Source organism: Trichosurus vulpecula, chromosome 1 (assembly GCF_011100635.1).
Source record: "Trichosurus vulpecula isolate mTriVul1 chromosome 1, mTriVul1.pri, whole genome shotgun sequence".
Lineage (NCBI taxonomy): Eukaryota > Metazoa > Chordata > Mammalia > Diprotodontia > Phalangeridae > Trichosurus > Trichosurus vulpecula.
In genome coordinates this window covers 403,563,326-403,589,634 of record NC_050573.1, presented here as the reverse complement: position 1 = coordinate 403,589,634, position 26,309 = coordinate 403,563,326, and the positions used below count along the sequence as shown (strand labels likewise).

The following is a 26,309-nucleotide window of genomic DNA, read 5'->3' as shown; positions in this document are numbered from 1 at the left end:
ACTCCCTTTTTATGCTTGTCTTGAGTCTTGTATTTGAAAGTCAAATTTTCTATTCAGCTCTGGTCTTTTCATCAAGAATGCTAGAAAGTCCTCTATTTTGTTGAGTGTCCATTTCCCTGAAGGATTATACTCAGTTTTGCTGGGTAGGTGATTTTTGGTTGTAATCCTAACTCCTTTGCCTTCCAGAAAATCATATTCCAAGCCCTCTAGTCCTTTAATGTAGAAGCTGCTAAATCTTGTGTTATTCTGACTGTGGCTCCACAATACTTGAATTGTTTCTTTCTGGCTCCCTGCAATATTCTCTCTTTGACCTGGGAGCTCTGGAATTTGGCTACAATATTCCTGGGAGTTTTCATTTTGGGGTCTCTTTCAGGGGATGATTGGTGAATTCTTTCAATTTCTGTTTTACCCTCTGGTTCTAGAATATCAGAGCAATTTTCTTTGATAATTTCTTGAAAGATGATGTTGTAAGGTTAATGGAATATAAGATCTTTCCCATCCATTAATAGACCTATGTGACCACATGTGTTCCCTTTTTTCCTTGGAACAGGGGCTATGTTCTCAGGTCTAAAGGTATACAGGTATTTCAACCATGGATGTCTTGCTGCTTTGAGCTCTGGTCCATTTCACAGCTGTGATACATCCTGAGTCACACAGAGCCAATTAGGGGAGGAACTTGCAACTTACCTAAGGGAAAGCTTGCTTGCTTATGGGGAGGCTTGCTTGCAGGAAGGCTTTCACACCTTTTGGTACTAAGCTAATTAGGCACTGAGTCATGAGAGTTGTTATGCCTTCTGGCTCTGAGCCTATTAGCTGAAAAAGTGTATATATATTCTGAGGTGAGATTTTGCTTTGGGGCTCACTTATGGGAAGAATGTTCACCTGAGGTCTTTGTGATTTGGCCAGATGAGTCTCTGGGTAGCCATCGTTAAGGAGCCCCCTGGCTTTGTGAACCCAGATGTTAGCGCTCCCTGGCCTGGTGACTATGTATCTATTACTTTATTTAGACAGTTGGAGCCCTGTCTATCGGATCTCTGTGCTAATTTCTCTCTGCTTGTATTTTCTTCATATTCAGAGTGCTGACCTTTCCCCTGAACTAGTGAATGATCTTCTTTACTTCTCTGCTTGTGTTTTCTCCATATTCAGGGTGCTGACTTTTCCCCTGAACTGGTGAATGACCTTTACCTTCTTTAGTTACATATTTTTAATTAAAAGAAGATTGTTGACCCCTTTGAAGCTACTTTCCTTTAGAGAAGCAGATCAAAGAACCTGTGCTGGCAGGCCAACCTGGGTGTGCTAGGGTGCTTGCCAATACAGATGTCTAGGCTCTTTTTTTGATCATGGCTTTCAGGTCCAATAATTTTAAAATTATCTCTCCTGGATCTATTTTCCAGGTCAGTTGTTTTTCTAATGAGATATTCCACAGTCTTCTATATTTTTATTCTTTTGTTTCTTTGTCTTATTTTGTCTTATTGTTTCTTGATTTCTCATAAAGTCATTAGCTTCCATTGGCTCCATTCTAATTTTTAAGGAATTATTTTCTTCAATGAGCTTTTGTACTTCCTTTTCCATTTGGCTAATTCTATTTTAAGGAGTTCTTTTCTTCAGTGAATTTTTATACCTCTTTTACCATTTGGCCTATTCTGTTTTGTAAGAAAGGTGTTATTTTATTCAGTATTTTTTTGTGTGCCTCCTTTACCAAGCTGTTGACTCTTTTTTCATGATCTTCTTGCATCACTCTCATTTTTCTTCTACCTCTCTTACTCGATTTTCAAAATCCTTTTTGATTTTTCTCTTCCACTTCTCTTCCACTGCCTGAGACCAATTCATATTTTTCTTGGAGGCTTTGGATATTGGAGCTTTGACTTTGTTATCATCTTTTGAATATGTGTTTTGATCTTCCTTGTCACCATAGTAACTTTCTATGGTTAGATTTTTTTCTGTTCTTTAATCATTTTTCCAGTCTATTTCTTGACTTTTCACTCTTTGTTTAAGTGGGACTGTGCTTCCAGGGTGGAGGATGCACTGTCTCAGTCTTCAAAGGTTTTGTGCAGCTGTTTTCAGAGATACTTGTAAGGACCTGTAAGTTTTCAGTTCTTCCAAGATGGTATGATCTAAGAAGAAGTGCTTACTCCTCTCCTGGCCTGTGCTCTGGTCTGTGAGTGACCACAAGCACTCTTTTCTGCCCTGGTACTGTGATGAGGGTCCCTGTTCCACTGCGGCTGCAAACTCTGGTGTACTAGTGTTCCTCCTCACCCTGGGACTGCTACCTGAGACTTCGACCGTATCTGAGTATGGGCAAAGCAACAGAGTCCTGCCTCAGTGCTAGCAAAGAGAGCACTGTAGTTTCCTGATCAGTTGTTCAATGCTCTTACCATCTGTTGACTGAGAGCTCCAGAAGCAGCTGCTGTGCCTGCTAATTCAGTGGCTCCCAAGGCCTGTTTCTGATTTGCTGCAGCCCTGTCTGGGTCTGTGCTGGTGCAGCCTGCTCTGGACCATGTTCCACTCTCATCCAGATGTGACAGACCTTTCCTGCCCACTTTCTAAGTTATCTTTGGCTGGAAAATTAGTTCACCCTGTCTTTTTGAGGGTTCTGCTGCTCCAGAGATTGCTTTTTGGCGTTATTTAAAGGTGTTTGGCCAGGTTTGGGGGAGAGCTCAGGCTAGTTGCTGGCTTTTCTTCACCACCTTGGCTCCACCTCCCTTCCAGTCTTAACCTTTTAATTAAACACTGCCCTCTGATCAAGATTCTCTTCATGTATTTGTTCTGTTGCTATCCCTATTTTGCCAAATCCCAAACCTGGATTACTCTCAGGAGCTCTTCCTATTAGGAATATAATCTCTTTAGGACAGGGTCTTTCTCACTTTGTGTGTTCCCAGCATTTGGCACAGTGCTTTGCATATAGTAAGTGCTTAATAAATGCTTTTTATTCATTCATTCACCCCAAATTCCCTCTTCTTCCTCTTTGTCTCAAAACCCTTTAACACTATTCTTTATTCTTCTCTTTTACTCTAGTCTCCTGATAATAAGTTGGTCCTTCTCCTCACAAAGTCTGCCCCCCTCTAAATGTGCTCTTGGTCTCCTCTTCCTCTTCCTCCTCCTCTTCCTTGTCTTCTCCAGAAGATTACTTCCTTAATCATCCTCCCCTTTTTCTTTATGAGCTTCAGTCTCTTCCTATTTACTGATTCTTTCCTGGCTGCCTACAAAAATGCCCAAGTCTCCTCCATCTCCAAAACGAAAAACAACAACAATAAAAAGGTACCTTCTACAGTTGTCTATAGTCTATAGTCTCATCACAATATCCTACATTTCTCTTACCTTTTTTAGCCAGATTCCTAGAAAAAAAGTCTTCCTACTTGTTGTCTTCACTTTCTCTCCTTTTACTCATTTCTCAATCCTTTTCAGTCTGGCTTTTGACCATCACTCAACTGAACTTTATCTCTCCAAAGTTACCTGTGATCCTTTAAATGTCAAATCTAATGGCCTTTTCTCAAACCATATCTTTCTTGACCTCTCTGCAGCCTTTCACCCTGTTGACCATCTTCTTCTCTCTGGGTTTTCCTGTTACTACTTTCTCCTAGTTCTCATTCTATCTGCTGTCTGTCCTTTTTCATCTTCCTTTGCTGGCTATCATCACACCATCAGCCCATGGCTCTGTCTTGGGCCTTCTTCTTTTCACTCCTTACACTCTTTCTTTGGTAAATTCATCAGCTCCCATAGGTTTAGTTTTCATCTCTATACAAATAACTCCCAGATCCATTTTTGTAGCTCCACTCTCATTTTAGTGCTCTAGTTTTGCAAACTGGATAAACCATAGACATCTTAATATATCCAAAATAAAATTTACTGTCTCTCTCCTTTTTTGCCAAATCACCCCATATCCTGTGCTCTCCTTTTTCTATTGCGGGAATCTCCATTCTTCCAGTTTCCCAGGTTCACAACTTTCATGTTACCCTCAATTCCTCACTCTCTTTCACCCTATATTTTGTCATTTCTACTTCTAGAACATCTCTTGAGTCTGCCTCTTTCTCACTATCCACAGCAAGCATCTTAGTTCGGGTTCTTGTCATTTCTTGCTTGGATTATTGCAATGGCCTCTTAGTCTCCCTGCCACATCTCTCTCCACTCCAGTTTATCCTCCATACATCTACCAAAGTGATTTTCCTCTTTCAATTCCAGAATTCTTGACCTTATCAAGAGGCCTTTGCCTCTTATAGCCTACTATTTCTATGCCAACTCCAGCCATGCTTTATTCTATACCTTAGCCAGAATAGAAGAAGAATAGAAGAAGAAATAGAAGAAGAAATTAGGTGCGGTTACTGAGCAAGCTTCTTCCCTACTGAATAAATTCCCCGTTGCCTCACAAAGCTCCCTATTCCATATAGAATAAAATGGGAACTCCTCTATTTGGCTTCTAAAACCCTTCACAATTTAGTCCCAGCCTACCTTTCTGGCCTTTTGGTCATATACTATTCCTCTTCCTGCTTTTTACCATCTAGCCAAACTGGCCATTTTGGTGCTCCTTAGAGCAGACACTCTCTTCTCCATTTCCATGCTCTTGCAGTGTCTGTCTCCCAGGCATGGAATGTACTTCCATCTCATCTCTGTCTCACAGAATCCCTTCCTTCCTTCAAGACTCAGAGAGAAGAGAAGGACTGAGACTGAGAAAGTGAGAGGAGAGAAAGTGGAGAAAACAAGTACAGAAGACTTTTTCCCCCGGGGAGTCTGGCAAAAAAAATATAGGATGATAACATGATGAGATGAGTAGATCTACAGAATTATAATAAAAACCTACAGAGGAGAGAATATCCAGGAGAAAATGACTGACAGTGTCAAGTGCTGCCACGGTTGAGGGTAATTAGGATTGAGAAAGAGTCCATTAGATTTGACAATTAAGAGATCACTGATAATTATGGACAGTGCACTTGAGTGAAGCCAAAAGCTGGATTATAGGGTTTAAGAGAGACTGAGAGGAAAGGAAGTGGAGTTATCAGTTGTGGACAGTTTTCTCAGTGAGTTTAGAGATCATGAAGAGGAGAGATATAGGACCATAGCTAGCAGCACAGGTCAGATCAAGTAAGGGTTTTTAGGGATTGGGGGTACATGAGTGTGTCTGTTGGCAATAGGGAAGAGGAATATATATATATATATATATATATATATTTATATATATATATATATAAATATATATATATACACACACACACACACACACATATATGTATATATATATACACACACACATATATATGTATATATATACATATAGAGAGAGAGAAAAGGAGAGGAAATAGAAGAAGGAGGAGGAGGAGGAGAAGAAGAAAGGAGAGTAGAGAAGGTGATAGTGGGGACAATTTGGCATAGAAGTTGGGAGGGGATGGGATCAAGGGCACATGTAGAGTTTGCCTTAGCAAGGAGAAAGGTTGTGCCTCTTCATCTGAAACCAGAGTAAAGGAGGAGATAGTGGAAGATGTCTGAATAAAGTGATTTGAGAAGTAGGGTAGAATGCCTTTTGGCAAACGGTCTCAATTTTTAAGGTGAAGTATGAAGGCGGGGGAGGAGAGGCTGTGAGAGACTTGAGTAGGGACAAAAAGGTTCAGCAAAAAGTAGCATGATATCGAGGGGAAAAGGATGGCCTTGGAGTCAGGAACACTTAGGTTCAATGCCTGTCTATGACATACAAGCTGTGTGACCAAGAGCAGGTCCCTTAACTTCTCAGTGCCCCCTATAATTCTCTAAGACCATATTGTAAATAAGTTGGTTCCTGCATCAGTGGAAGGTTGGGGGGAAAAATGAAACAAAACAGTAGTAGGCATTTTCCAAAAAGTCATTTAAGATTTTAATAATGTAAGAATTCTACCCAAATTCTATCCTTTTTATTTAAAGTTTGAGAACTGCTGTTCTAAAGCCTTCAACTTCCCTAGAGAAAGGGGGTACAGAACCACACAGAAGTCATCTCATTAATGACCACAGGTCAGAGAGGTCTAATGGTCAGTGAGTCACAAAGTAAGTCAGTGTTTAAGGCTGGGATAAGGCTACCTTAATTTTAACCATGGGATCAGGCTGCCCCTCTATTCTTGGAAAAAATTCACTGTTGTTTTTTTGTATTTTTCCAATACTTTTTTCCCTCTATCAAGTGGTTTCTTGTTTGGGGCTGCTTAGATGTAGCCACAGATTTCATTATTTGCTGGCCAAAGGATTCCTGAATGAACAAATGAATGAGTGAATGAATAAGAGGCAGGACTGAGAAACTGGTGGGCAGAAAACCAATGGCACTACAAAATCATTGTTTTCTTTGTTGCATGAGAATGTCACCAGAGGGATAACTTTCCTTGAAAGAAATACATTATGATTTGGCCACACACAGAGACTTATGGGTTTTTCATAATGCCCATCTCAGCTTAAGAGGTTTAATCCCTTCAGGCAGGTTGATGACTATTGGGAAAAGATTCCAGCCATTACTCAGTCTTCCATGATGTTGGGTCCTGATAAGCGCCATCAACAATGTAATGATTGCTCTCATTTGTATAGTGTTTGAAAGTTTACAAAACCCCAGTCCAAGTCTCACATTTGTCTAGCCTTTTGTTTTTCAAAGCTTTTCCATGTGACCTCACTTGATCTTCCTAACTTGGGGGAATGGGACAGGTTTTATCATACCTATACATTTCTCTGTAGCTGGTGCAAAGAAGGATTATAAACCCATAAGAACCTTTGTAAATTCTAAACTTTCCCCTCTTCATCTGTTATTAAATCTCCCCTGTTCCTTATTTCCATTGTAGTATCTTGGACTTCTTGCTAATTTTTGTTTCAGTCATGTCTGACTAGGTTTTCTTGGCAGAGATACTTGGAGTGGTTTGCCAGTTCCTTCTCCAGCTTATTTGACATATGAGCAAACTGAGACAAACAGGTTAAGTGACTTGCCCAGGGTAACACAGTCAATATGTGTCTGAGGCAGATTTGTTTGAACTCATGAAGATAAATCTTCCTGACTCCAGGCCTGGCACTCTATCCAATGCCCCACCTAGCTGCCCCTAGTGTTTTGGACTAACCCCTACTAAAACACCAGAAGAGGTAGCATGTTGCTTTTGAGGGAGCAAGGAAATAAATGAGGAAGAAGGAAAGAACCTGAATCCCTTTTCTGGAAGGGCTGGGGTGGAAGGGTGGGGAGTGTGGATGCCAGAGATCATGGCTCAGTGGAAAGGACATTGGATTTGTAGTCTGAAGACCTAGGTTCAAAACCTGACTGCTGTTTACACCCGAGTCCTGATTAGTATGAAAAATGAATTATACTACCTGTAGAGAGGCAGCTGTTGCCGTCGGTCCTTTGTTCTCAAAGAAGACCAATGACATTAGGAAGGTGATATCATGACTTGCAAGTGAATTGGATTTGAGTAAGGGAGGGCTGTGCAAAGTCACCACCCTTACTCTCTCCTCCAGAGCCATCTGGGTCCAGTGGCCAGATATAGATCAGGATGACCAGAGATGGCCTCCAGAGGGGCAGCTAAGTGGCTGAGCAAAGGATAGAGTGCTGGACCTGAGGACCTTAGCTCAAATCTGGCCTCAGATACTTCCTAAATCTGTGACCCTGGGCAAGTCACATAACCTGTCATAGGTTCTAGAGCTGGAAGGGCCTATAGAGAACATTTAGTTGATCTCCTTTGTTTAATTAATATGGAAACTGTATTCCAAAGAAATTAAGATTTGAATTTAGCTACTCTGACTTCAAATATGGTGCCTTCTGTATGCTTCCCCTCCCTTCCCAGCTCCTGGAGGTGCTATTCTGCTCAGTCTTGGTCAGGCTCACCGAAGACCCCACCCTCCCATCCCTGGCCCGCCACCTCCCAACCTACCAAGCAGGCCAGGCTCCAGGTGCCAAGCAGGTGGAATGGGATGGAAAGCAGAGAAGGAGGGAATGGTACTGGGGAAGCTGAGCCTTTGGCTTGGGCCAGCTGGATAACTGCAGTGGTGTGCAGAGAATGTAACCTGCACCACCAGCTGAGAGGAAAACACTTTATAGTCAATTTTTAGAAACCTGAGAAAATTATAATAAACCAGATGTGTCTGTGAGAGAGGGGAGTCATCAGGAAGGTGTCAAGAGATTGGGGAAAGGCGGGGTACCTGCTGTGGGGTCCTTAGTGTGAGAGCAGGCGTGGCCTTCTAAGGGCAGGGGGAGAGCTGCTAAAGGGCTAGGGGGCACCCAGCATGCTAAAGGGTTGGGGATTTGGTCTGTTAAGGGGCTGGGGTGGGGCTGGCCTGTTAAGGGACTGGTGGGGGCCTGGTCTGTTAAGTGGCTAGGGAGCTGGCCTGCTAAGGGTCTGGGGGTTTGGACTATTAAGAGGCTAGGGAGCTGGCCTGCTGAGGGGATGGTGGGGGCCTGACCTACTAAGGGGCTGGGGGTTTGGCCCGTTAAGGGCCTAGGGGCCTGGCCTGTTGCATTGTGAGGATCAAATTTCCCCATAATTGCACTGTCCCTCTCCATGGCTGAAGGTGGATAGCTTTCAGCTGTTAGTTTGGGGTAAAAGTGGGCAGGTTCCCACCCGGATCAGTAGCTACTGTTTCAGTTCCTGTTTTTGGGCACAATCATGCACTTAAAGCCTTTTGCAAGGTTAACCACAGGAAAACCACAAGAAAATGGCCTTCCAGCAAGGAGCCTGAAACCTAAGCCCCATGTGTTGGGCTTGGTGTTTGCTGTCTGGGGGCCAGTCCGGCAGAAGGGAACAAAGCTGATGTGAATCAACGCAACAAAGCAGAATCTCACAAGAGCTTTAAATCTCCAGCAATCAAAGTAATATCTCATTAAGTGTGCTCCCCTTGGAATCTCCGACTCTTTTCAAAGCGCATCTCAGAGGCCATTCCCCCTGAGCTCTTTTCCTCCTCACCCTGAAAATTCCTTTGCATTTACTTTAAATATATATTATGCATTTACTTATCTGTGTATATGTCATTTTCCTTCCTACCTCATCCCCCAAGTAAAATATAAGCTGCTTGAGGGCAGAGACTGTTTTAATTCCTGTCTTTATATCCTTAGCACCTAACACAGCACCTCTCACCGGGTCCATCATAAGCTGGAGTCAGAAGGGACCTTAGAGGTCATTGAATCCAAGCTGTTCATTTTAGAGATGAGGAAACAGGCCCAGAGAGGTTAAGAGACTTGCCCATGGTCACACAGCTAGTAAGTATCTGAGGTGGGATTTGAATCCAGGTCTTCCTGACTCCAAGTCTAGCACCTTTTGTACCATTCCATACTGCCACATAGTAGTAGGTGTTTTAAAAACGCTTGGGCGGCTAGGTGGTGTAGTGGAAAAGAATGCTGGCCCTGGAGTAAGCCCTCTGTTCTTCATCTGTAAAATGAGCTGGAGAAAAAAATGGCAAACCACTCTAGTATCTATGCCAAGAAAAGCACAAAGAGTCAGACATGACTGAAAAAAATGATTCAACGACAAGAAAAAAGTGCTCGTGGAATTGAACTGATCGACGTGAGTCGCTTTTTGGGGCTAACGACATGACATGTTCTTGCATGTTAGAGAAGTGACGGCTTATCATCTCTTTGCCTGGAGCCAAAAGGCCTCTTAAAAATCACAGTGCCCCCACCCCCGCTTCCAAAAGAGAGGTTCTATATGCGGTGATAGAGTGTTGTCATTCAGTCATGTCCCTTTCATGACCCAAATTTGAGGTTTTTGGGCAGAGATGCTGGAGTGGTTTGCCCTTTTCTTCTCCAGCTCATTTTACAGGTGAGGAAACTGAGGAAAACAGGGTTAGATGACTTGCCCAGGGTCACACATCTAGGAAATGTCTGAGGCTAGATTGGAACTCAGGACGATGAGTCTTCCTGACTCCAGACCCAGCACTCTATCCACTGTACCACCTAGCCGCCCATATGGCAATATACAGAATATATAAAATACCACGACAATTAGTAGTCCCAGAGGCACAGACAAAACATCCTGAGGTTGGAAAGAATGAATCCCTGCTTAGACCTCAAACCTCTCCCACTCTTTCCAGGAAGCAAAGCCTCTGCAGTAGCCCACGTCTTTGTCATGTTCCTCTTCCTTTCCCTTTCAATTTGACTTAATTCAGAAACATTTGTGGCACACCTGTTCTAGGGGCTGTGTGGGGGAGGGTGGTGGAAAACAAATGGAAGGCCTAGTACTTGCCCCTGAAGACGTTTACAATTTGGTCAGGGAGCTGAGATGTCCAAGCAGAGACTTGTGTGTGGGGTGGAACTAATGCGTCTGCCAGGAGGTGGAATGAGGTCACCTTTCTCTATTCCCCCTCCACATCGATGCATCTCTGTCCATTCAATAAATTCAAGAGTAACTAAGGTAACAAAACAAGTGGCAGCTCACATTTATATAACACTTTTAGGCTTGATAAAGCACTTTCTCCACAACCCTGTGAGGGCGTGTAAACGTGAATTGCTATTCCCTTTCCACAAATGAAGAGGGACCCACTGAGGGTAGGAGAGTATAGAGCACTGAGCATGGAGTCAGGAATGTCTGAGTTCAATGTCGGTATATGACACCCTTAGCTGCGTGACCCTAAAGGGCAAGTCCCTTAAAACTATTTGCCTCAGTTTCCTCAGCTATAAAATGAATTGGAGAAGGAAATGGCAAAGTGCCCCAGTATCTTTGCCAAGAAACCCCAAACGGGGTCACCAAGAGTTGGACATGACTGAAACAACAAGAAAATATATAGCATTTTCCATAGCATTTAAGTGATTGGTCCAGGGTCACACAGTTAGCAAGTGTCTGAGGCCAAATTTGAACTCAGGTCTTCCTGACTCTAGGCCTGGTGCTCTATCTACTGAAAGGTGAGGAAATGCAGAGTCTTTGAGAATCGTGGGTGGGTGATTGTGTTAGCATGGTGGTGGTGTGTTAGGGAACTTTCATGGAGAAGGTAACTACTGTCTTGGGCCTTAAAGAAACTAGAAAAGGGACTGCTGGAAAGGAAGGGGGTATGTCCCTTTTGGCCGGGGAAAATAGTGCAAGGGAAGGCAGGATGGGGCACCTTTATAATGAGGAGATTTGCTTGACTGGAGCAGAGGGACTGCGGTGTTGGAGTAAGTAAAAGTCCAAACAGAGAGAAAAGGTGGGAAGTCATATAGCAGAACAGAAAGAACACTGGCTATGAACCAAAAGGCCTAGGTTCAAATTCCAGCTCTGCCACTCGCCACATGTTGCCTCAGTTTCTCTTTTTGTAAAAGGAATGGGTTGAAATAAATAACCTCTAAGGTTCCTTCTACCTCTACACATATGTTCAGCTGATAGATGATCCTCATTGGGAGGTTAGAGAGTCTGTATCAAATCAGAGGAAGAAGACATCAGAGTAGTTTCTCAAGCACATCAGTGTTATTGCTCTAAACAAGAGACGCCCAACACGTGGCTCACAGCACTCCTGAGTGTACCAAACCAGATTAAAGTGTAATTGGGAAATATTTAATAAAATAAATAAAAATACAATAAAATAGATTTCATATTACATTTTAAAACTAAGTCAGTATGCACCCTACAGAGATCCTTAGGCACGGATTAGCAGGTCCTCGTTCCTATTTGAGTTCAACACCACTGCCCTAAAACACAGCACGACATGGGGCAGGGAGGTGGGGGGAGTCACGCTTTTGTGGTCTGAAAAATCACAGACATCTTCCTTCTACTTACTTCTCCTGAAGGGAAGTGGAAAGGAGGAATTAGTTTATGTAATACAACGTGCTAGGAGAGGCCAGAAAGTGAAGGGGTGAAGATTAAAGAGAAGTACATGTGATCATAGATGGTGAAGTGGAAGGGACCATAGAGGTCACACGGTATGACCCCATTTTACAGATGAATAAATGGAGGCCCAGAGAAATGAATTGACTTTTTTTGAGGTCACACAGGTAGCAAATGGCAGAGCTGGGAGTACCTCAGTTGAGAATCTCTCACTGCCGATCAAATGTTCTTTGTTACTCAATACCTGATATATACTAGGGTGAAACAGCCCCCACTTTCTGTAGGCTTACAGAATTTCACAACCTATGAGACCCTCCTTCCCATATTTTATACTCCTTGGCAGTAACAACACCAATTCCAGTTCTAGTGGTTCGTCATTTACCTGAACACAAGGGCTCCATCCTGAAGACCCAGGGAGACAAAGTCACTGTTGGGTCTCACGGGACTGTTTCCCCTCCACATCAGCAGCCCGTCTTTGGCTGTTGTCTTAAACCTCATGAAGGCGTTAGAACGAGATCCTGACACCCTGAAAAGGGGAGGGGAGGAGAGAAGTAAAAAAAAAAGTCTGATTGAACGCATTAGTCCATTAACATCTGTTCTCCATGAACACCATCTTGCCTGCCAACCTTAAGCAAGAGATCTGTGAGTCTCCATTTCTGAACACCATGAGTTGCCAGGAGTTTTTTACTCACCCCCTCCTTTAAAAGCAGGATTTCCTGGAATTGTGCCACAGCCCTGGAAATCAGCTCATTGGCTCAAACTGTGGCATGGTCTGTCGCCATCACAGGAAAGCTCCGCTGTATAAAGTGCCCCCTTATACTAGAGGCATTTATACTGCAGGCTAAGGCTCCCTGGGCCATCCAAGAATTAAGGAGTTTTTTAGTACCTTCTCCCTGATAACCATCTTCTTAAGTATTGTTTTTTCTTTTTCAAGTACCAAAGGACATAGTAGCAGAAACTCTGAGGCACAAGGCTGCAGTGGGCCACTTCAGGCTGGGACAGTATAGCTACCACCATATTCCAAGCAGGGGAAGGGTAAGATCTGCATGAAGGGCAGTGAGAGGGGAGAGAGAACAATGAAAAGAGACTCTGGATCCCCAGAATTTGGGAGTGTTGGCACCGAGAGTGGGGGTAGAGGAGGAAGTGGTGGAATAAACCAGAACAGAAGAGCTGGGCTCAGGCAAGAAGGGCTCTGAGTTCTGGGACTGTGGTTGGGAGAAGGCTCTGACCCCAGGAAGTCAATGAGTGTCTACTCTCTCCTGCCTTAGCTGAGCCAGGGACTAGTCTTCCATCAACCTCAGCTACTCCAATTCAATACACGTTTCTTAAATTGAATTTAAATACTTGCTATGTGCTCAGCCCTGGGAATACAAAGGAAAAAAATGGCACAGAACCATCCCTCAAAGAGTTCACAGTTTACTACAGCCTTGTTCTACCTCCCCACAACCATGTTATGTCAATCCCTTCTTTTGTTATGTTTTTTTTCAGTCATGTCTGACTCTTCATGACCTCTTTTGGGGTTTCCTTGGCAAAGATATTGGAGTAGTATGCCATTTCCTTCTCCAGCTCATTTTTACGGATGAGGAAACTGAGGCAAACAGGGTTAAGAAAATGAGGCCAGACTTGAACTCAGAATAATGAATCTCCCTGACTTGAGGCCCAGAATTCTATCTCCTTTGACACCTAGTTGACTCTAATTCTTTCTAAACCGCCCTATTTATTCACATTGATGGAAAACACATTAGCTCAGATCCAGATTTTCTGTGGTTAATAAGACTATGGTTAATTACACACACACACACACACTATCCCTGTTGTCTGCCAAGTTAAGTGTCAGACTCTTTTACCTGGCATTTAAGGCCTTTCACCATCTGTTGTCATCTCTCCTTTCCTGCCTTATCCATTACACTCCTCCACATCCTCTTCCCTTTGCCAAACCGCTCTCCTCTCTGTCCCCTGAACATGAAGTGTGTTCTCCAGCTTTTGTGCTTCTGCTGCTTTCTCTATGTCCACAAGATGCTTTGCTCAATTCCATGAAGTCTCATCTTATCCCCATCCACTCTGACGAGGATTTTACCTTGTACCTTGAAGGACATTTTGTTTTGCAGCCCTAGAAAGAGCTTAGGTAAAATCGTGTGGTATAATTGTGCACGTGCATGTATGTGAGTGTGTGTGATCCTCCTCCTAGATTATTGGTTTCATGAGGGTAGGAGTGACAGCTTACACACTTTGAATCTGCCCCCGTGCCTAGAACTATACCATGCACCCAGTAAATGCTTGTTGTTGTGGTTGTGGTTGTTCAGTTGTTTCAGCTGTGTTTGACTCTTCGTGATCCTATTGGGGGTTTTCTTGGCAAAGATACTGGAGTGGTTTGTCATTTCCTTCTCCAGCTTATTTTACAGATGAGGAAACTGAGGCAACAGGGTTAAGTAACTTGCCCAGGGTCAGTCACACAGCTAGCAAGTATCTGAGACCAGAATTGAACTCATGAAGATGAATCTCCCTGATTCTGCTTCTTAATGAGTGAGTTTATCTAGGTGAGTAGGATGCTGTGTAGAAAGTAATTGAGGCTGGAGAGGGGAGAACAAGATAGGACAATGATAGTATGTAGCCCAGTTTGGCTGAAATATATAACATATACTATGAAATAAGATAGGAAAAGAAGGTTAGACTCAGATTGGGGAGGGCTGAGTTTTTATTTTATTCAGTAAACAACAATAATAATGCATTAACACAATGCTTTAAGGTTTATTGAGCACTTTCCTCAAAACAATCCATGGGTAGTGTAACTATTATCTTTACGGATAAGGAAACTGAGGCACTAATAGGTTAAATGCGACTTACTAATTTCCATATATGTAGTGGTGTCTGGGATGGGATTTGAACCCAGGTTTTCTGACTGAGCAATGAGGAGTTACTGAAGTTCTCTGAGCACTGGAATAATCAGAGATGTGCATTTCTTTACCAATGTGAAGGATGAATTTAAAAGGGGACAGACTGAGGGACACAGATGAGTTAGAAGGCTGTTAGAATACTCCAGATGAGAAGAACTAAGAGCCTGCGTTAAGAAGTGGCAATAGGCATGGAAAAGAGGGGATGGAGAGACATTTTAGAGATAAAAAACATGGGACTTGTGAACTCCTTAGATTTCCCTTGTCCTAGAGGGTATAAGTATCTTAACAGGAGACAAGATGATACAATGCCTGAAGTATATTGATCAGTGAACACGCCAAGGAGATTTCTCAGGGAAGGCAGAATCATTAGAATCATTGGTGTTAGTCTATAAGGACCTCTAGTTCAACTCCCTCATTTTACAGAATAGGAAACTGAGGTCTGGGAGGTAGAGTGAATGGCCCAAGGTCAGAAGACCACAAATGGGTCCCTCACTATGCCATAATCACAAGTCAGGCCAGATTTCTAAAAGAGTGGCATCTAGAATTGATCCCTAAATGGGTATCTGTGGGGCCAAACAAGTTGGCCTTTTACTGCTGGCCTTAAGGGTAGATGAGGCAGCAGTCTTTGTGATATTTCTGGAGCAGCAGGCTAAGTCAGGGTCCTAATGTCTCCTATCCACTGCACAATTTGTGAAATTGCACCAAATTCTACCATTAAAATGTGATACCTTTAGTATTCCTTTATCCTGTCTGTTAAAATGCAAATAACCCTGGGAAAAGTGACATTTTATGTATTGCAAAAGATACTGGAATTGGAGTCAGAAGACTCATTCTGCCTTTGTCATTTACTAATTGTGTGACTTTGGGCAAGTTATTTTGATCCCTGTTTCCTCATGTGTAAAATGAAGGGGTGAGACTTGATAGGCCCTTTCAGTTATGACAATCCATGATTCTGTACTTACAGTGACTGGAGATCTGGGCACAGTATATGGTGGAGGCAGAGTGCCCAGGAAGACTAAGAGAGAGAGGGGGGCCCATCAAGGTGGGAAAAGTGGGGGAAAGGGCACATGAAGGCAAAGTAGATGATATGGGTGGTGCCTTGGTGGTAAATTTGACCAGGCAAACAGGGTGTGTATGGGAGGGGGACATATAAGTCATCCCAAATCTATAGGGATTGCTCCAGCCGTAGTTCTAGCAGGAAGCAGAGTATGATGGGACTTGAGGTCCACCTGGGATGAATCATTAAGTGCTAGATGAGGATGGCCATGGGATTCACTGCCAAGTTAAAGCTTCACCGCCTAGAGCCTGAGGTCATACAATATACTGCTCACAGGCTGTGATCATCAGACAAGCATGAACTTTGGCTTGTCTTTGTAATCATGGCCACAGAGCTCAATCATGCCTGCTTCCATGTCCATTTCCCTTTGTGGTCAATGGTGTATGTTTGGGGAGACAATTGGCCTGGGTTAGGATGCAGCCTGCAGCCAGGGAGTGATCCAATCCATGACCTTCTTTTCATTCTTTCTCTAAGCTAACTGTAGCCCAGAGCCTAAATCCTAGCACAGTGGGAGGCTATGTTTCCATTTTCTCCAGCCTCATGGACCAGAGATTACTTTTCTTTTGTTTGTTAGTTTTAAGCTCTGTCACTTCCCAATAGGACAATTCAAATTCGGTTACAATTCAATAAGTACCTAGTATGTGCCAGGCACCATGCACAAAGACAGAAATGGTCTCTGCCCTCAAGGAGTTTATAGTCTACTGGTGGGGAATAACAAGTACAGAGATGAGTAGATACAATATAGATGCAAAGTAAACACAAAGTAATTGGAGGGGGGAGTCATTAACAACTGGGGAAATTAGGAAAGGCCCCATTGCCATCCTCCAGGTGGCACTTGAGTGGAATCCTTAAAAGGAGCTAAGGATTCCCAAGGGCAGAGATGAGGAGAGAGAGCATTCCAGGCTTAGCAGACAGCTGGGAGAGGAAATGAAGGCCTCTAGAAACCCAATACCTTTTGAGGATATCTGGATTGTCGTAGGTGAGGTAACTCCTGCCAATAAACTGTGGGATCTCGATGGCTTCTGTGATAGCTGGGAAAAAACAGAATTGAGGTGAGATAGGTGTATAATTCTAAGAAATGGTGCTGGGTCAATGTGTACATACTGTAGACCCAAGAGTGAACCTTAATGAATGGAAAATACAAAAAAAAAATCAACTGGGGACAATCTGACATTAAGCAACTCAACAATTCCTCCCTCTTGGCAGCACATTTATTCTGTCTTGCCCAGATTCCCCCCATCCTGGCTGCCTGGTATTAGTGTGTCCTGATTGGTTCTTTCTCCCTATTGGTCACTCGGCTTTAGCTAAATGGTGCTATGCTAACTGCCACCTATCTGGGCTGACATGCATGTGTCACTGACCATTCTTTGGACAGAGCATGGCTCTCTGGCAAGTGTTCGCTCTATGTGTAATCTGTCAAAACCAGGCCTGTTCAGAATCATTCTTGAGGTCAAGGAGCAGGTCTCAGGCCATATGTTGAGTATCTGGGGGGAAGCCTGGCTCTTCTCCCAGGCAGGAAGACAAAATAATCCCTATTGGCCTATTAGGACTTTTTCTTTGAAAATAATCTAACCCAGAATCCATCTAAGGATGTCCTCAAATGGATGGTGGTGTGATTATTGAAATGATAATAGAACCAGTACAGGTTCTCTAAAAGATTAACTTGGGAAAATGTATTATTGTCCTTTGTGGAAGCTTGAGTTTAGAAAGGAACCAGCTGACCTGCAGCATCCACCCAGGCAGTGATGGGAGATCTGGGCTATGCTATCAGTGACTCAGAAAACAGGTTGGGAAGAAAGACAAAGAAAAGGAAAAGAAATCAGGAGCAAAGAAAAAGGAGTATGAAAAAGCCAACAAAGGAGAGGTTGGTAAAAGAGAATAGTAGAAAAAAGAAGGGAGAGCAGAGATAATGCAAATGAAGCAGAAGATAGGAGAGGTCAAGGAAGAGAAGAAGCAGAGAAAGTAAAGAAGAAGCAGAGAAATAAGGGGAGAGAATGACATCAAGAAGAAAGAATGGAAAATGAAGGGGAAGAGGGGAGGTAGAGGAGAAAAAGGTAGGCATAAAAATGGAGAGAGGCTGAACAGAGAAAAGTATAAAAACAGGAGAAGGAAGTAGGATGGGAAGGGAAAAGGAAATAAATGGGTGGAAATGAAAGGGGGACAGAGGGGGAAGAGGAGGAGGAAGAGAGAGAGGGGGGAAGGAGAGAGAGAGAGAGAGAGAGAGAGAGAGAGGAGACTGGCCCAAGGAGGAAAGAAAAAATAAAGTACTTAGAATCATAAGCATCTTGTTTCAGATAATTGATGATGAAAGGAAAGAAGGACAAGAATATTCAGGCTCTGACCCAATCTTCCAAAATGAACTGAACTAAACATACACCGAGGGGCCCCTGCCCAGTTCTGGCTTGCCCCCAGGGTGAGTTTTACAGCCATGCCAAATCCCTGCTGTTGTTGGCCAGGGATGTTAAGTCCGGGGCCAAGAGACCTTCTCCTGGACTTCTTTAAATGGTCTGAATGTACTTGTCACACATCAGCCCTGTACAGAGAGGCTTAAAAATGCAGGCTTGAGGATTAGAGCTCAGAGTTCAGCTGTCTGTTGATCCCCAAGGCAAGGCAAGGCAGGCTGTTCCTTGGGTTCTGCTCTGAGGCAAGTGTGTGTTTTTTCAGAGTGAGGCCTTTTCAGGAAGGAAGATTCTATCACCATAGCCTTCCCCTAAGTGGGAAAAGCAGCTCCATTGGTGGTGGTATAGGTAGGCAGGTATAAGGGCTAATACGAATAGTTCCTGGACAACCAACCCCAGGTTAGGATTTGGGTTTGGCAACCCCAGACTTCAAGTGGGAGTGTTTGCTGGGTGGAGGGATGGGGGTGAGGTACCTCTGGAGAGTGGTTTTCCCAAATAACCCTCTCCTTGAAGGACCTATTGTACTTACTGTTGAGGCAGTAATTCCCACACTCTGCAGGGGGCCAGCATAAAACAAAATAAGGACAGTCAGAACCTCGCAGTCATTGTAATATCACGTGACAGTAGCTAGTCTCATATCCCTCTGGGTTCCCAGGCAAGAGCCCTAATATTACGGCCATGTGGGTCAGAGGTAACAAACTCACTATGTCTCCAACATTCTCAAGTGTGACCAGAACCAGATTAAAATATAATTGGGAAATGTTTAACAAAATAAATGAAAATATAATACCACACAGATAATGCTAATTTGTGGTTTTCTAAGTCAACACGTAGCCCACAGGGATCCATTTCTGTTTGAGTTGGACACCACTGATCTAGGCAATGCTGAGTGTCAGCTTCAGCAGAAATTGTTAGAAGCTTCCTTTTCTCAGCTGATCCTAGACCTGGCTACCACCCAAGCAATTTCTGCAAGATTTGAGAGTTGGTTGAAGTAACTAACTCACAAATCCCAGTATTGGAGATGTGATTTGGACATGATTTACTTGCAATTAAGTTCAATTCGACAAACATTTATTAAGCATTTGCCCCATGCACAGTACTGTGTTACAAAGGCCAAATCAAAAAAACAACATTCTATTGTTCCTGCCCTCAAGAAGCTTACTTTCTTCTTGCATACCCCAGGCTCTGTGTTACAATTTCACTCTGACTAACCCTCTCCAGCCTTGTAAGCATTGTACCTTGCATAAAGTAGAGGTTGAATAAATATTTGTTGAACTGAATAGTAAAAGATATTCTTTGTGAAAGAGCCCTTGCTAAGCTTGTAAAGGATTAATTAACTTACGTAGCTCAGATCTGTATGGAGAAAGTGCAAAAGACAAAGGAAAGCGATAATAGAATAAAGGAGATAATTCATGACAGCTGCCTCTTTTTTTCTTACTTCTTAGGTGTCAAAATTATCTGAGTAGCAAATGAACTTTCAAGGGACTGTAGGTATGATTATATTGTAGTGAATGAAGGATAGGTGGCCTCTTTCTGACATAAAAGGTAGAAATCAATTAATAAATCTATCAACAAATATTTATTAAGTACTTACCATATGCCTGGCTCTATACTAGAGACTGGGGAACTAAGTACAAACAATGTGGCTAAGGAATATGCTTTGTATGCAGTAGATGTGATGAATCATGGATTAATCATGGAATTATAGAGTTAGAAGAGACCTTAGAATTATCTCCTGCAGAGTTATGTATAATTAAAATTTTTGTAAATCAAGTCATTTTAAATTCACTAGGCAAGCCGGCTACTTCACAGAATTAATAAAGTTAGAAAGGACCTGGGAGGCCATCAGCTTCCCACTCAATGCAGACATTCGCTTTATAACATCCCTGAACAGATGGCAGGCCCTGCCTCCCCCACCCCCCACCCCAAACACTTCCAGTGACAGAGAATTTACAAGTTCATGAGGCAACTCATTGTAATTTTGGAAAGTTCTAAATATTAGGAATATTCCTTTAGTGAGACAAAAACTACCTCCTTACAACTTCCATCCATTAATCCTAGTTCTTTACCCCAAAGCTACAAAGAATCAATTTAATTCTTCTTCCACATTTGTCAATTCCCATATTGAAAGAGTGGTCATGGTCCCCCTTCCTCTATTCCAGCATTCTCTCTTTAGCTTAAACATCCCTCAAGTCCTTCATCTGTTTAAAAAAGGTATGGCAGTGAATTTGTCAGTAAAGTGTTGTGGAGGGAGTTCTGGTTTTTATGATAATCAATATATCTGTAATGAATATACTAATAGATTAGATTTTGCACTCTCAGGTTGGACACTGGCTCAGTAAAAATCCAGTTAACAGAATAAAAATAACCACCTTCAGGGGTGGGGAACTTGGGGCCCCCAAGGCCACAGGTGGCCCTCTACATCCTCAAGTGGGGCCCTTTGACTGAATCCAGCTTCACAGAACAAATCCTACTTAGACTGGGTCAAAAGGCCACACCCAAGGACCTAGAAGGTCCCCTCAGGCTGCAGGTTCCTCACCCCTGATCTGTATAAGTTTTTATCTGGGACCCACCTGCATTGGAGCTATTTTTCCTTGTTGTTTAGTTGTTTTCAGTCATGTCTGACTCTTCATGATCCCATTTGGGAAAGATACTGGAGTGGTTTGCCATTTCCTTCTCCAGCTCATTTGACAGATGAGGAAACTGAGGCAAACGGGGTGAAGTGACTTGCTCAGGGTTACACAGCTAGTAAATATCTGAGGTCTGATTTGAACTCAGGTCTTCATGACTCCAGGCCTGGCACTCTATCCACTGTGCCACTTAGCTGCCCTATTTTTCTCACACTTAAAAAAACAAACAAATCAACCCTAGATATTGCACCTGGAAATGTGCTGTGAAACTACTCAGTACAACCGGAAACTCATTATCCATGTCAGGAATACCAACACTCTGCTGTGTCAGTCCTGATTAGGGTATGATCAGATATTTTAACAGAGAGCATAATGAAGGACCCAATTATGATGACTGCCTTTCTGATCCACCAGTGCATCTTGAAGGAGGTAGCTGTGTGCGGTCTAAAGAGCAGCCAATGGAGCAACACCCCCACCTAGTGATCATTTAGAGCATTGCCTGCTTCTAAATTGTCTTCAAAGAAGTGTTCCTGAGGTGCATAGGAGAATCAAAAGGGATGGGATTATTCCGGTTGCCTTCTCAAGTGACCTTCTGCTCAGCTAATGGCCCACTCTTCCAAGTGGCTTAATGACTTACGGAGTGATATGAAAAGTCTAGGTGTTGGGGAGGGATTTGCTGGAGCATCCAGGACTGGCTGGAGCATTTGTAGTTGCAAAGGGTTTGAGAGCATCCCTACAGAGGGGAGGCTGTTTTTTGTGCACTCATTGGCCTGCTTGCCTACAAATCTCTATCTCTTTCTCTATTTTTAGATTAATTTCTTTGGTCTTAGAAAAACACTTGTTAGAATACAAGTGTTCTATCTAGTAAGGGTGGCATGTTAACCTAGTAGTTTCTGACACCTAGGACTTGGAATAGGTAAATTTATATATGGGAGGGGAAGGGCAAGTTCTGAAAATTAGGAAATAGGGGCTGGGGTGAGGCTCAGGTCAGAGAAGAGGCAAAGAAAAAATGTGCAGTTTTACTTGGGCTGGTCTTGATCTCTAAACTCTTAGTGTTCTGAATTCCAATTTGGTCTTTAGATTGGAATAGGGGGTAAACCCCCTCAAACCTCTAAAACATTTATAAATAAGGAAGGCCCTGCTGAGTAAGACCAGGGGTTGCTTTCAAGATTCTGTCTATGAAAACAACATCAGAGATATATTGTGGGAGAGCCTTGTCCTGCCAAATTTCAGCCTCAAAGATATGGATGTGCCCTTAATAAACCGTCACTTTCCCTAATAACTGAATGTTGGTAAATAAATACATACATAGGTATATATGTATATACATGTATATATGTATGTAAATATATACACATATGCAAACACATGCCCATGTGCTCCATACAGTCAAGGTTTGTAAGGTGGTATGCATGCATTATCTCAATGGATTCTTACACTGAGATAGGTACTAGAGGTATTATTATTAATGTTTTATAAATAGGAATACAAGGCTTTGAGGAATTAAACGACTTGCCCATGGTTACACAACTTGTAAATGTCAGGACCAGCATTCAAGCCCAAGTCTCTCTTGACTTCACATCCACTACTCATAAATTTATCTAAACCTGTAGAATGTAAACTGCTTGAGGGCAGGCTCTGTCTTAGTGCAATGCCCGGCACACGGTAAGCACCTAGTAAAGTTTTGTTGTTTTATTATTTTTCTTCCATATTGGGTAATGGAAATGTACAGTGAAAGAAAGGACAGGAAGAAGGGAAAAAGGAAGGAGGGAAAAGGGAAGGAAGGAAGGGAGAAAGAAAGAGAGAAGGAGAAGGTGGAAGGAGAGGAGAAGGAGGAAGAGGAGGAGGAGGAAAAGAACAAAGGAAGGAGGGAGTAAGAGAGGGGAGAAGGAAGGACAGGAAGGAGGAAGGGAGGAAGAAAACCAGAAAGAAGGAAAAAAGGAAGGAAGATCTTTAAGGGAACAGGATTATTGTTTGGCATTGAAGGAACAATGATAATAGATAATGGAGAGGAGGGGGAACTACTAAAATACTTGGTTTTTTGCTCCTATTATTTCCAGTGAGAATAACATTTTTTAGACTAGGCAATATCAAATAGATGGATCTATGATTTCATGGATGTGGGCATGCCTTCCATCCATATAGAACACAACTCCGGCACATGGATCAACAGTTCTTAATAAGCATTCAACTATTTTGGAGGGATATTAATATCATTTGCGACTTTTTCTATTATTTTATTGTCTTCACCTCCCTTAAACATCTTGTCAAATAATCTCCATTGTGACACTTTCAAGATTGTGACACTTTCAGCACAGACTTCCTCAGGTTGCATTTAGTATTGTCCAGCTATTCTCACCAATTTCATTTTCTTAAGTACCATTTGTACTGTCTCACGTAGTACCTTGTTATTGAAGTGTTAGGGCCCCAATGTGGAGCTTCCACTGTACGGATGATGGAAACTGATTTCATAAATGTTGAAAAATTGCTTCCATATGCCATCTCTTTGTTATACTCCTGCTAGTTTAATCTATGAATGTTTTGGGGAATGATGTGGTTTAGTAGCATCTCATGATAAGTTTTCTCCAAACTTTTTTTTCATCTCCACTGCTTCTCAATGTTTTATGAGGTTCATAATTGTCTACCATCCTCTTCCATTGTTTTGCAAGTGAGTTTTTATTCTAAAGTGTCTCTGGGCTTGCCAAGGAGATAAAAGTTGTTTGCGGTCTAATGTGGTTTCTGGGGTCTTTTGTTCTACCTGTTATGATTACTGTTGTACACCAATTAAGCTGTTAGAAATAGTGATGATCATGGACAAGGTTTTTTTTTTTTCTGTTTTCCACTTTTTGGTACCAAAGGCTTATTTGCATAGATTAGGTTGAAGTTTTTGCAATGGAATGCCTTCTTTCCATCCTTACCTTCTAATATGGTGTTGATTATTTTACATTTGCTCCTATTACATAGAGACAGTAGATGCTACAAAGGATCCCCCATCGATAACTAGAATTTTCCTATTTGTTAAGGTATAGTCAATTAATTTTTGTTTTGTGAATGTTGTATGGAATTAAACATGTAAAGAGCCTTCTAACTCTCTTTGGTAAAAAAGTTTTTCTGATATATAGGTGTGAGAATTCTGAGTAGTCTACAAGTGTTTGCCCTCTTTTGTTTCTTATATCTGAACTATATTTTCCAATACATTTTTCACTATTTACCCCTGAACCTAGCTTCGCATGGAAGTTACTGATAAAGTGTACATTGACTTGGTTTGGAGGACCTTCTTAAGCTCTTCACTCTTCTCAATGCCTTCAATGGCATTCTTTTTCCATGTGGATATCATGAGTCCTGCAAGATGACATGACCAACTGTCCTGTGAAATAATATTTCCTATTGCCTTTGGGCCCACAATGAAACCAATTTCTTCATTTGTCTTTCCAAGGCAACTCTATGACCCACTCTTCCATTTTGTTATGACTTTCTTTTGTCTTGTAGTTTTGTTTATTGTGAAGAGTCCCTCCAGTAATATGTCCATCTGTCAGTCATTGAACAAAGATCTGCACATAGAAATTTTCTCTCAGCATACAACTTTGTGATCTTTAAGGCCCTCTACACTTTTCCCCTAGGTCATCATCTGCCATTGTGCCAGTGAAAGGGAGCTATGTAGGAATGATGACTACTTAATTTTTTTTCTTTGTTACATCAATTGCCATGACTAAAGAGATCATCGCTTTGAGGGCTACCTACTGGTGATAAGTCTCTTCTATTGTCAGCTAGTAAATGGGAATATTTAGCCTGAAGAAGAAAAGGACATGATAGGTGTCTTTAAAGATTTGAAAGATTATGATGTGGAAGGGGGATTATAATTGCTTGCTTTTGTCCCAAAATGCAGAAGCAGAGCAATAAATGGACCTTGTAAATAGGTAGATTTGATTCTACATAGGAAAGATATCCTAATCAGAGCTGTCCAGAGTGGTAGGGGCTGCTTTGGGAGGTAGTAAGCAACCTGTCACTGTTAATGTTTAAGAATAGTCTACATGACCACTTGCCAGAGGGTGTGTGTGTGTGTGTGTGTGTGTGTGTGTGTGTGTGTGTGTATTGGGGTAGGGATAGGGGATTCCAACTCACACACATTTTGGACTAGATAGTCTCTGAAGTGCCTTTCCTGGGATTTTGTGATTTTTAAATGAAACTTAGCTTCTTTCTCAATCAATTAAAAAGTATTTTATTTAATGCCAACTTTAGGCACGTGATAATAGCTCACTAAATGTTACTATAGCCATAAATTTTACAGTTGGAATATTTTCTCCTATGTAAATCCAATCTCCAGATACTTATTTAAAAGTGAAAATTCTAATGGTTCACCTGGAGGGTGGGTAGTACAAAGGCTGGAAGAAAGCTGTCAACAGTCGCAGCCAGAACCCTAACCCCTGCTGATTCTCCCATGCCATGCTTAAAGGGGGTAGGAATGATGAGATGCAAACTGCCATTGATATAAACAAGCCCTCCTGGTGATGGCGGACTGATAAAAAGATGACTTTGCTGGCTGTGGCACTCTCATTTATGAAGTACAAAGACATACTGTACAGCAGAGCAGACAGATGCTCTTTCCTGATCCTGCCATGTTTCAGGCAGCTGGAAGCTGCTGAGGCAGAGGCCAGGAGGCCATGGACACCCTGCAGATCTCAGCTGCTATTTTGAGGTTTCTCTGACTTTCTCAGGAGGCTCAATCCCTGTAGGCAAACCCTCGTAGATTCCTTTCTCAATATAGAATTATGGTGCCATATGTGTACATATGCTATTTATAATATAAATGCTATATGTCTATATATAATACACATATACATACAATACATATATAAGATACATATATTATGTATTGTTATCTGTGATACATAAATATATCTATCAGATATATATTACATGTATGTGTACTATATGCATCACAGTTAATGTTAACACCAGGAAAAAAAGAGCATATTTATAAACTATGCTTTTATTTATTTTTCCCTTCTAAAGGCTAACTGTCAATTTAAAAGCCAGACACATTTCCTCATAGAGCACATGCAGCACCAAGGTAAACAGTCTTAAAGAGTCATAGATTTAGAGTTGGAGGAGCTCTTAAGTGTCATTAAAGCCAATCTCTTTATTTTACAGATGAGGAAACTGAGGCACAGAGAAGTTAAGTGACTTGCTCATGGTCACACTGGTAGTAGGTGACAGAACTGGGATTCCAACCCAAGTCATCTGTCCCCAGATCTAGCACTTCCCACAGCGTGGCACCAGTGGTGACTTTCTTCATTGGTGTTAGCACATTAAAGTACAGACTGAGCTTGGCTCCCAGGAAGGTTTATGGAATTCAAAAATACTCGTAAGAGCTAAATGAATACAATTTTATGTAGCAAAAATTCACTATTGGCAGACTAATGTGAGCACAACTTATGAAGTGATTAAGTTGCTGGCTTGAAGTATAAAGGGAGACCAATTTGTCAAAATGCTAATTGATATCCCCTGCTGTGTGTCACTAGCTGGCACTTTAAGCATGGTGGACACACGTGTAGTTTACCAATAAATTTTCAAAATATATCAGATGCACAAAATTTCTATGCTGTTTTCAAAATTTACAAACT

At 42.1% G+C, this 26,309-nt stretch overlaps 1 protein-coding gene across 1 annotated transcript in view; it reads right to left on the bottom strand.

Moving 5' to 3' along the window:
- EGFLAM (EGF like, fibronectin type III and laminin G domains) overlaps positions 1–26,309 on the bottom strand; it is a 261,390-nt gene that overhangs the window by 15,411 nt on the left and 219,670 nt on the right. The window contains exons 19-20 of the mRNA XM_036767943.1: positions 16,609–16,687; positions 12,088–12,231 (exon numbers count right to left, since the gene is read on the bottom strand). Of these exons, the coding sequence (XP_036623838.1) occupies positions 12,088–12,231; positions 16,609–16,687 (223 nt within the window). The remainder of the gene's footprint in view (positions 1–12,087; positions 12,232–16,608; positions 16,688–26,309) is intronic.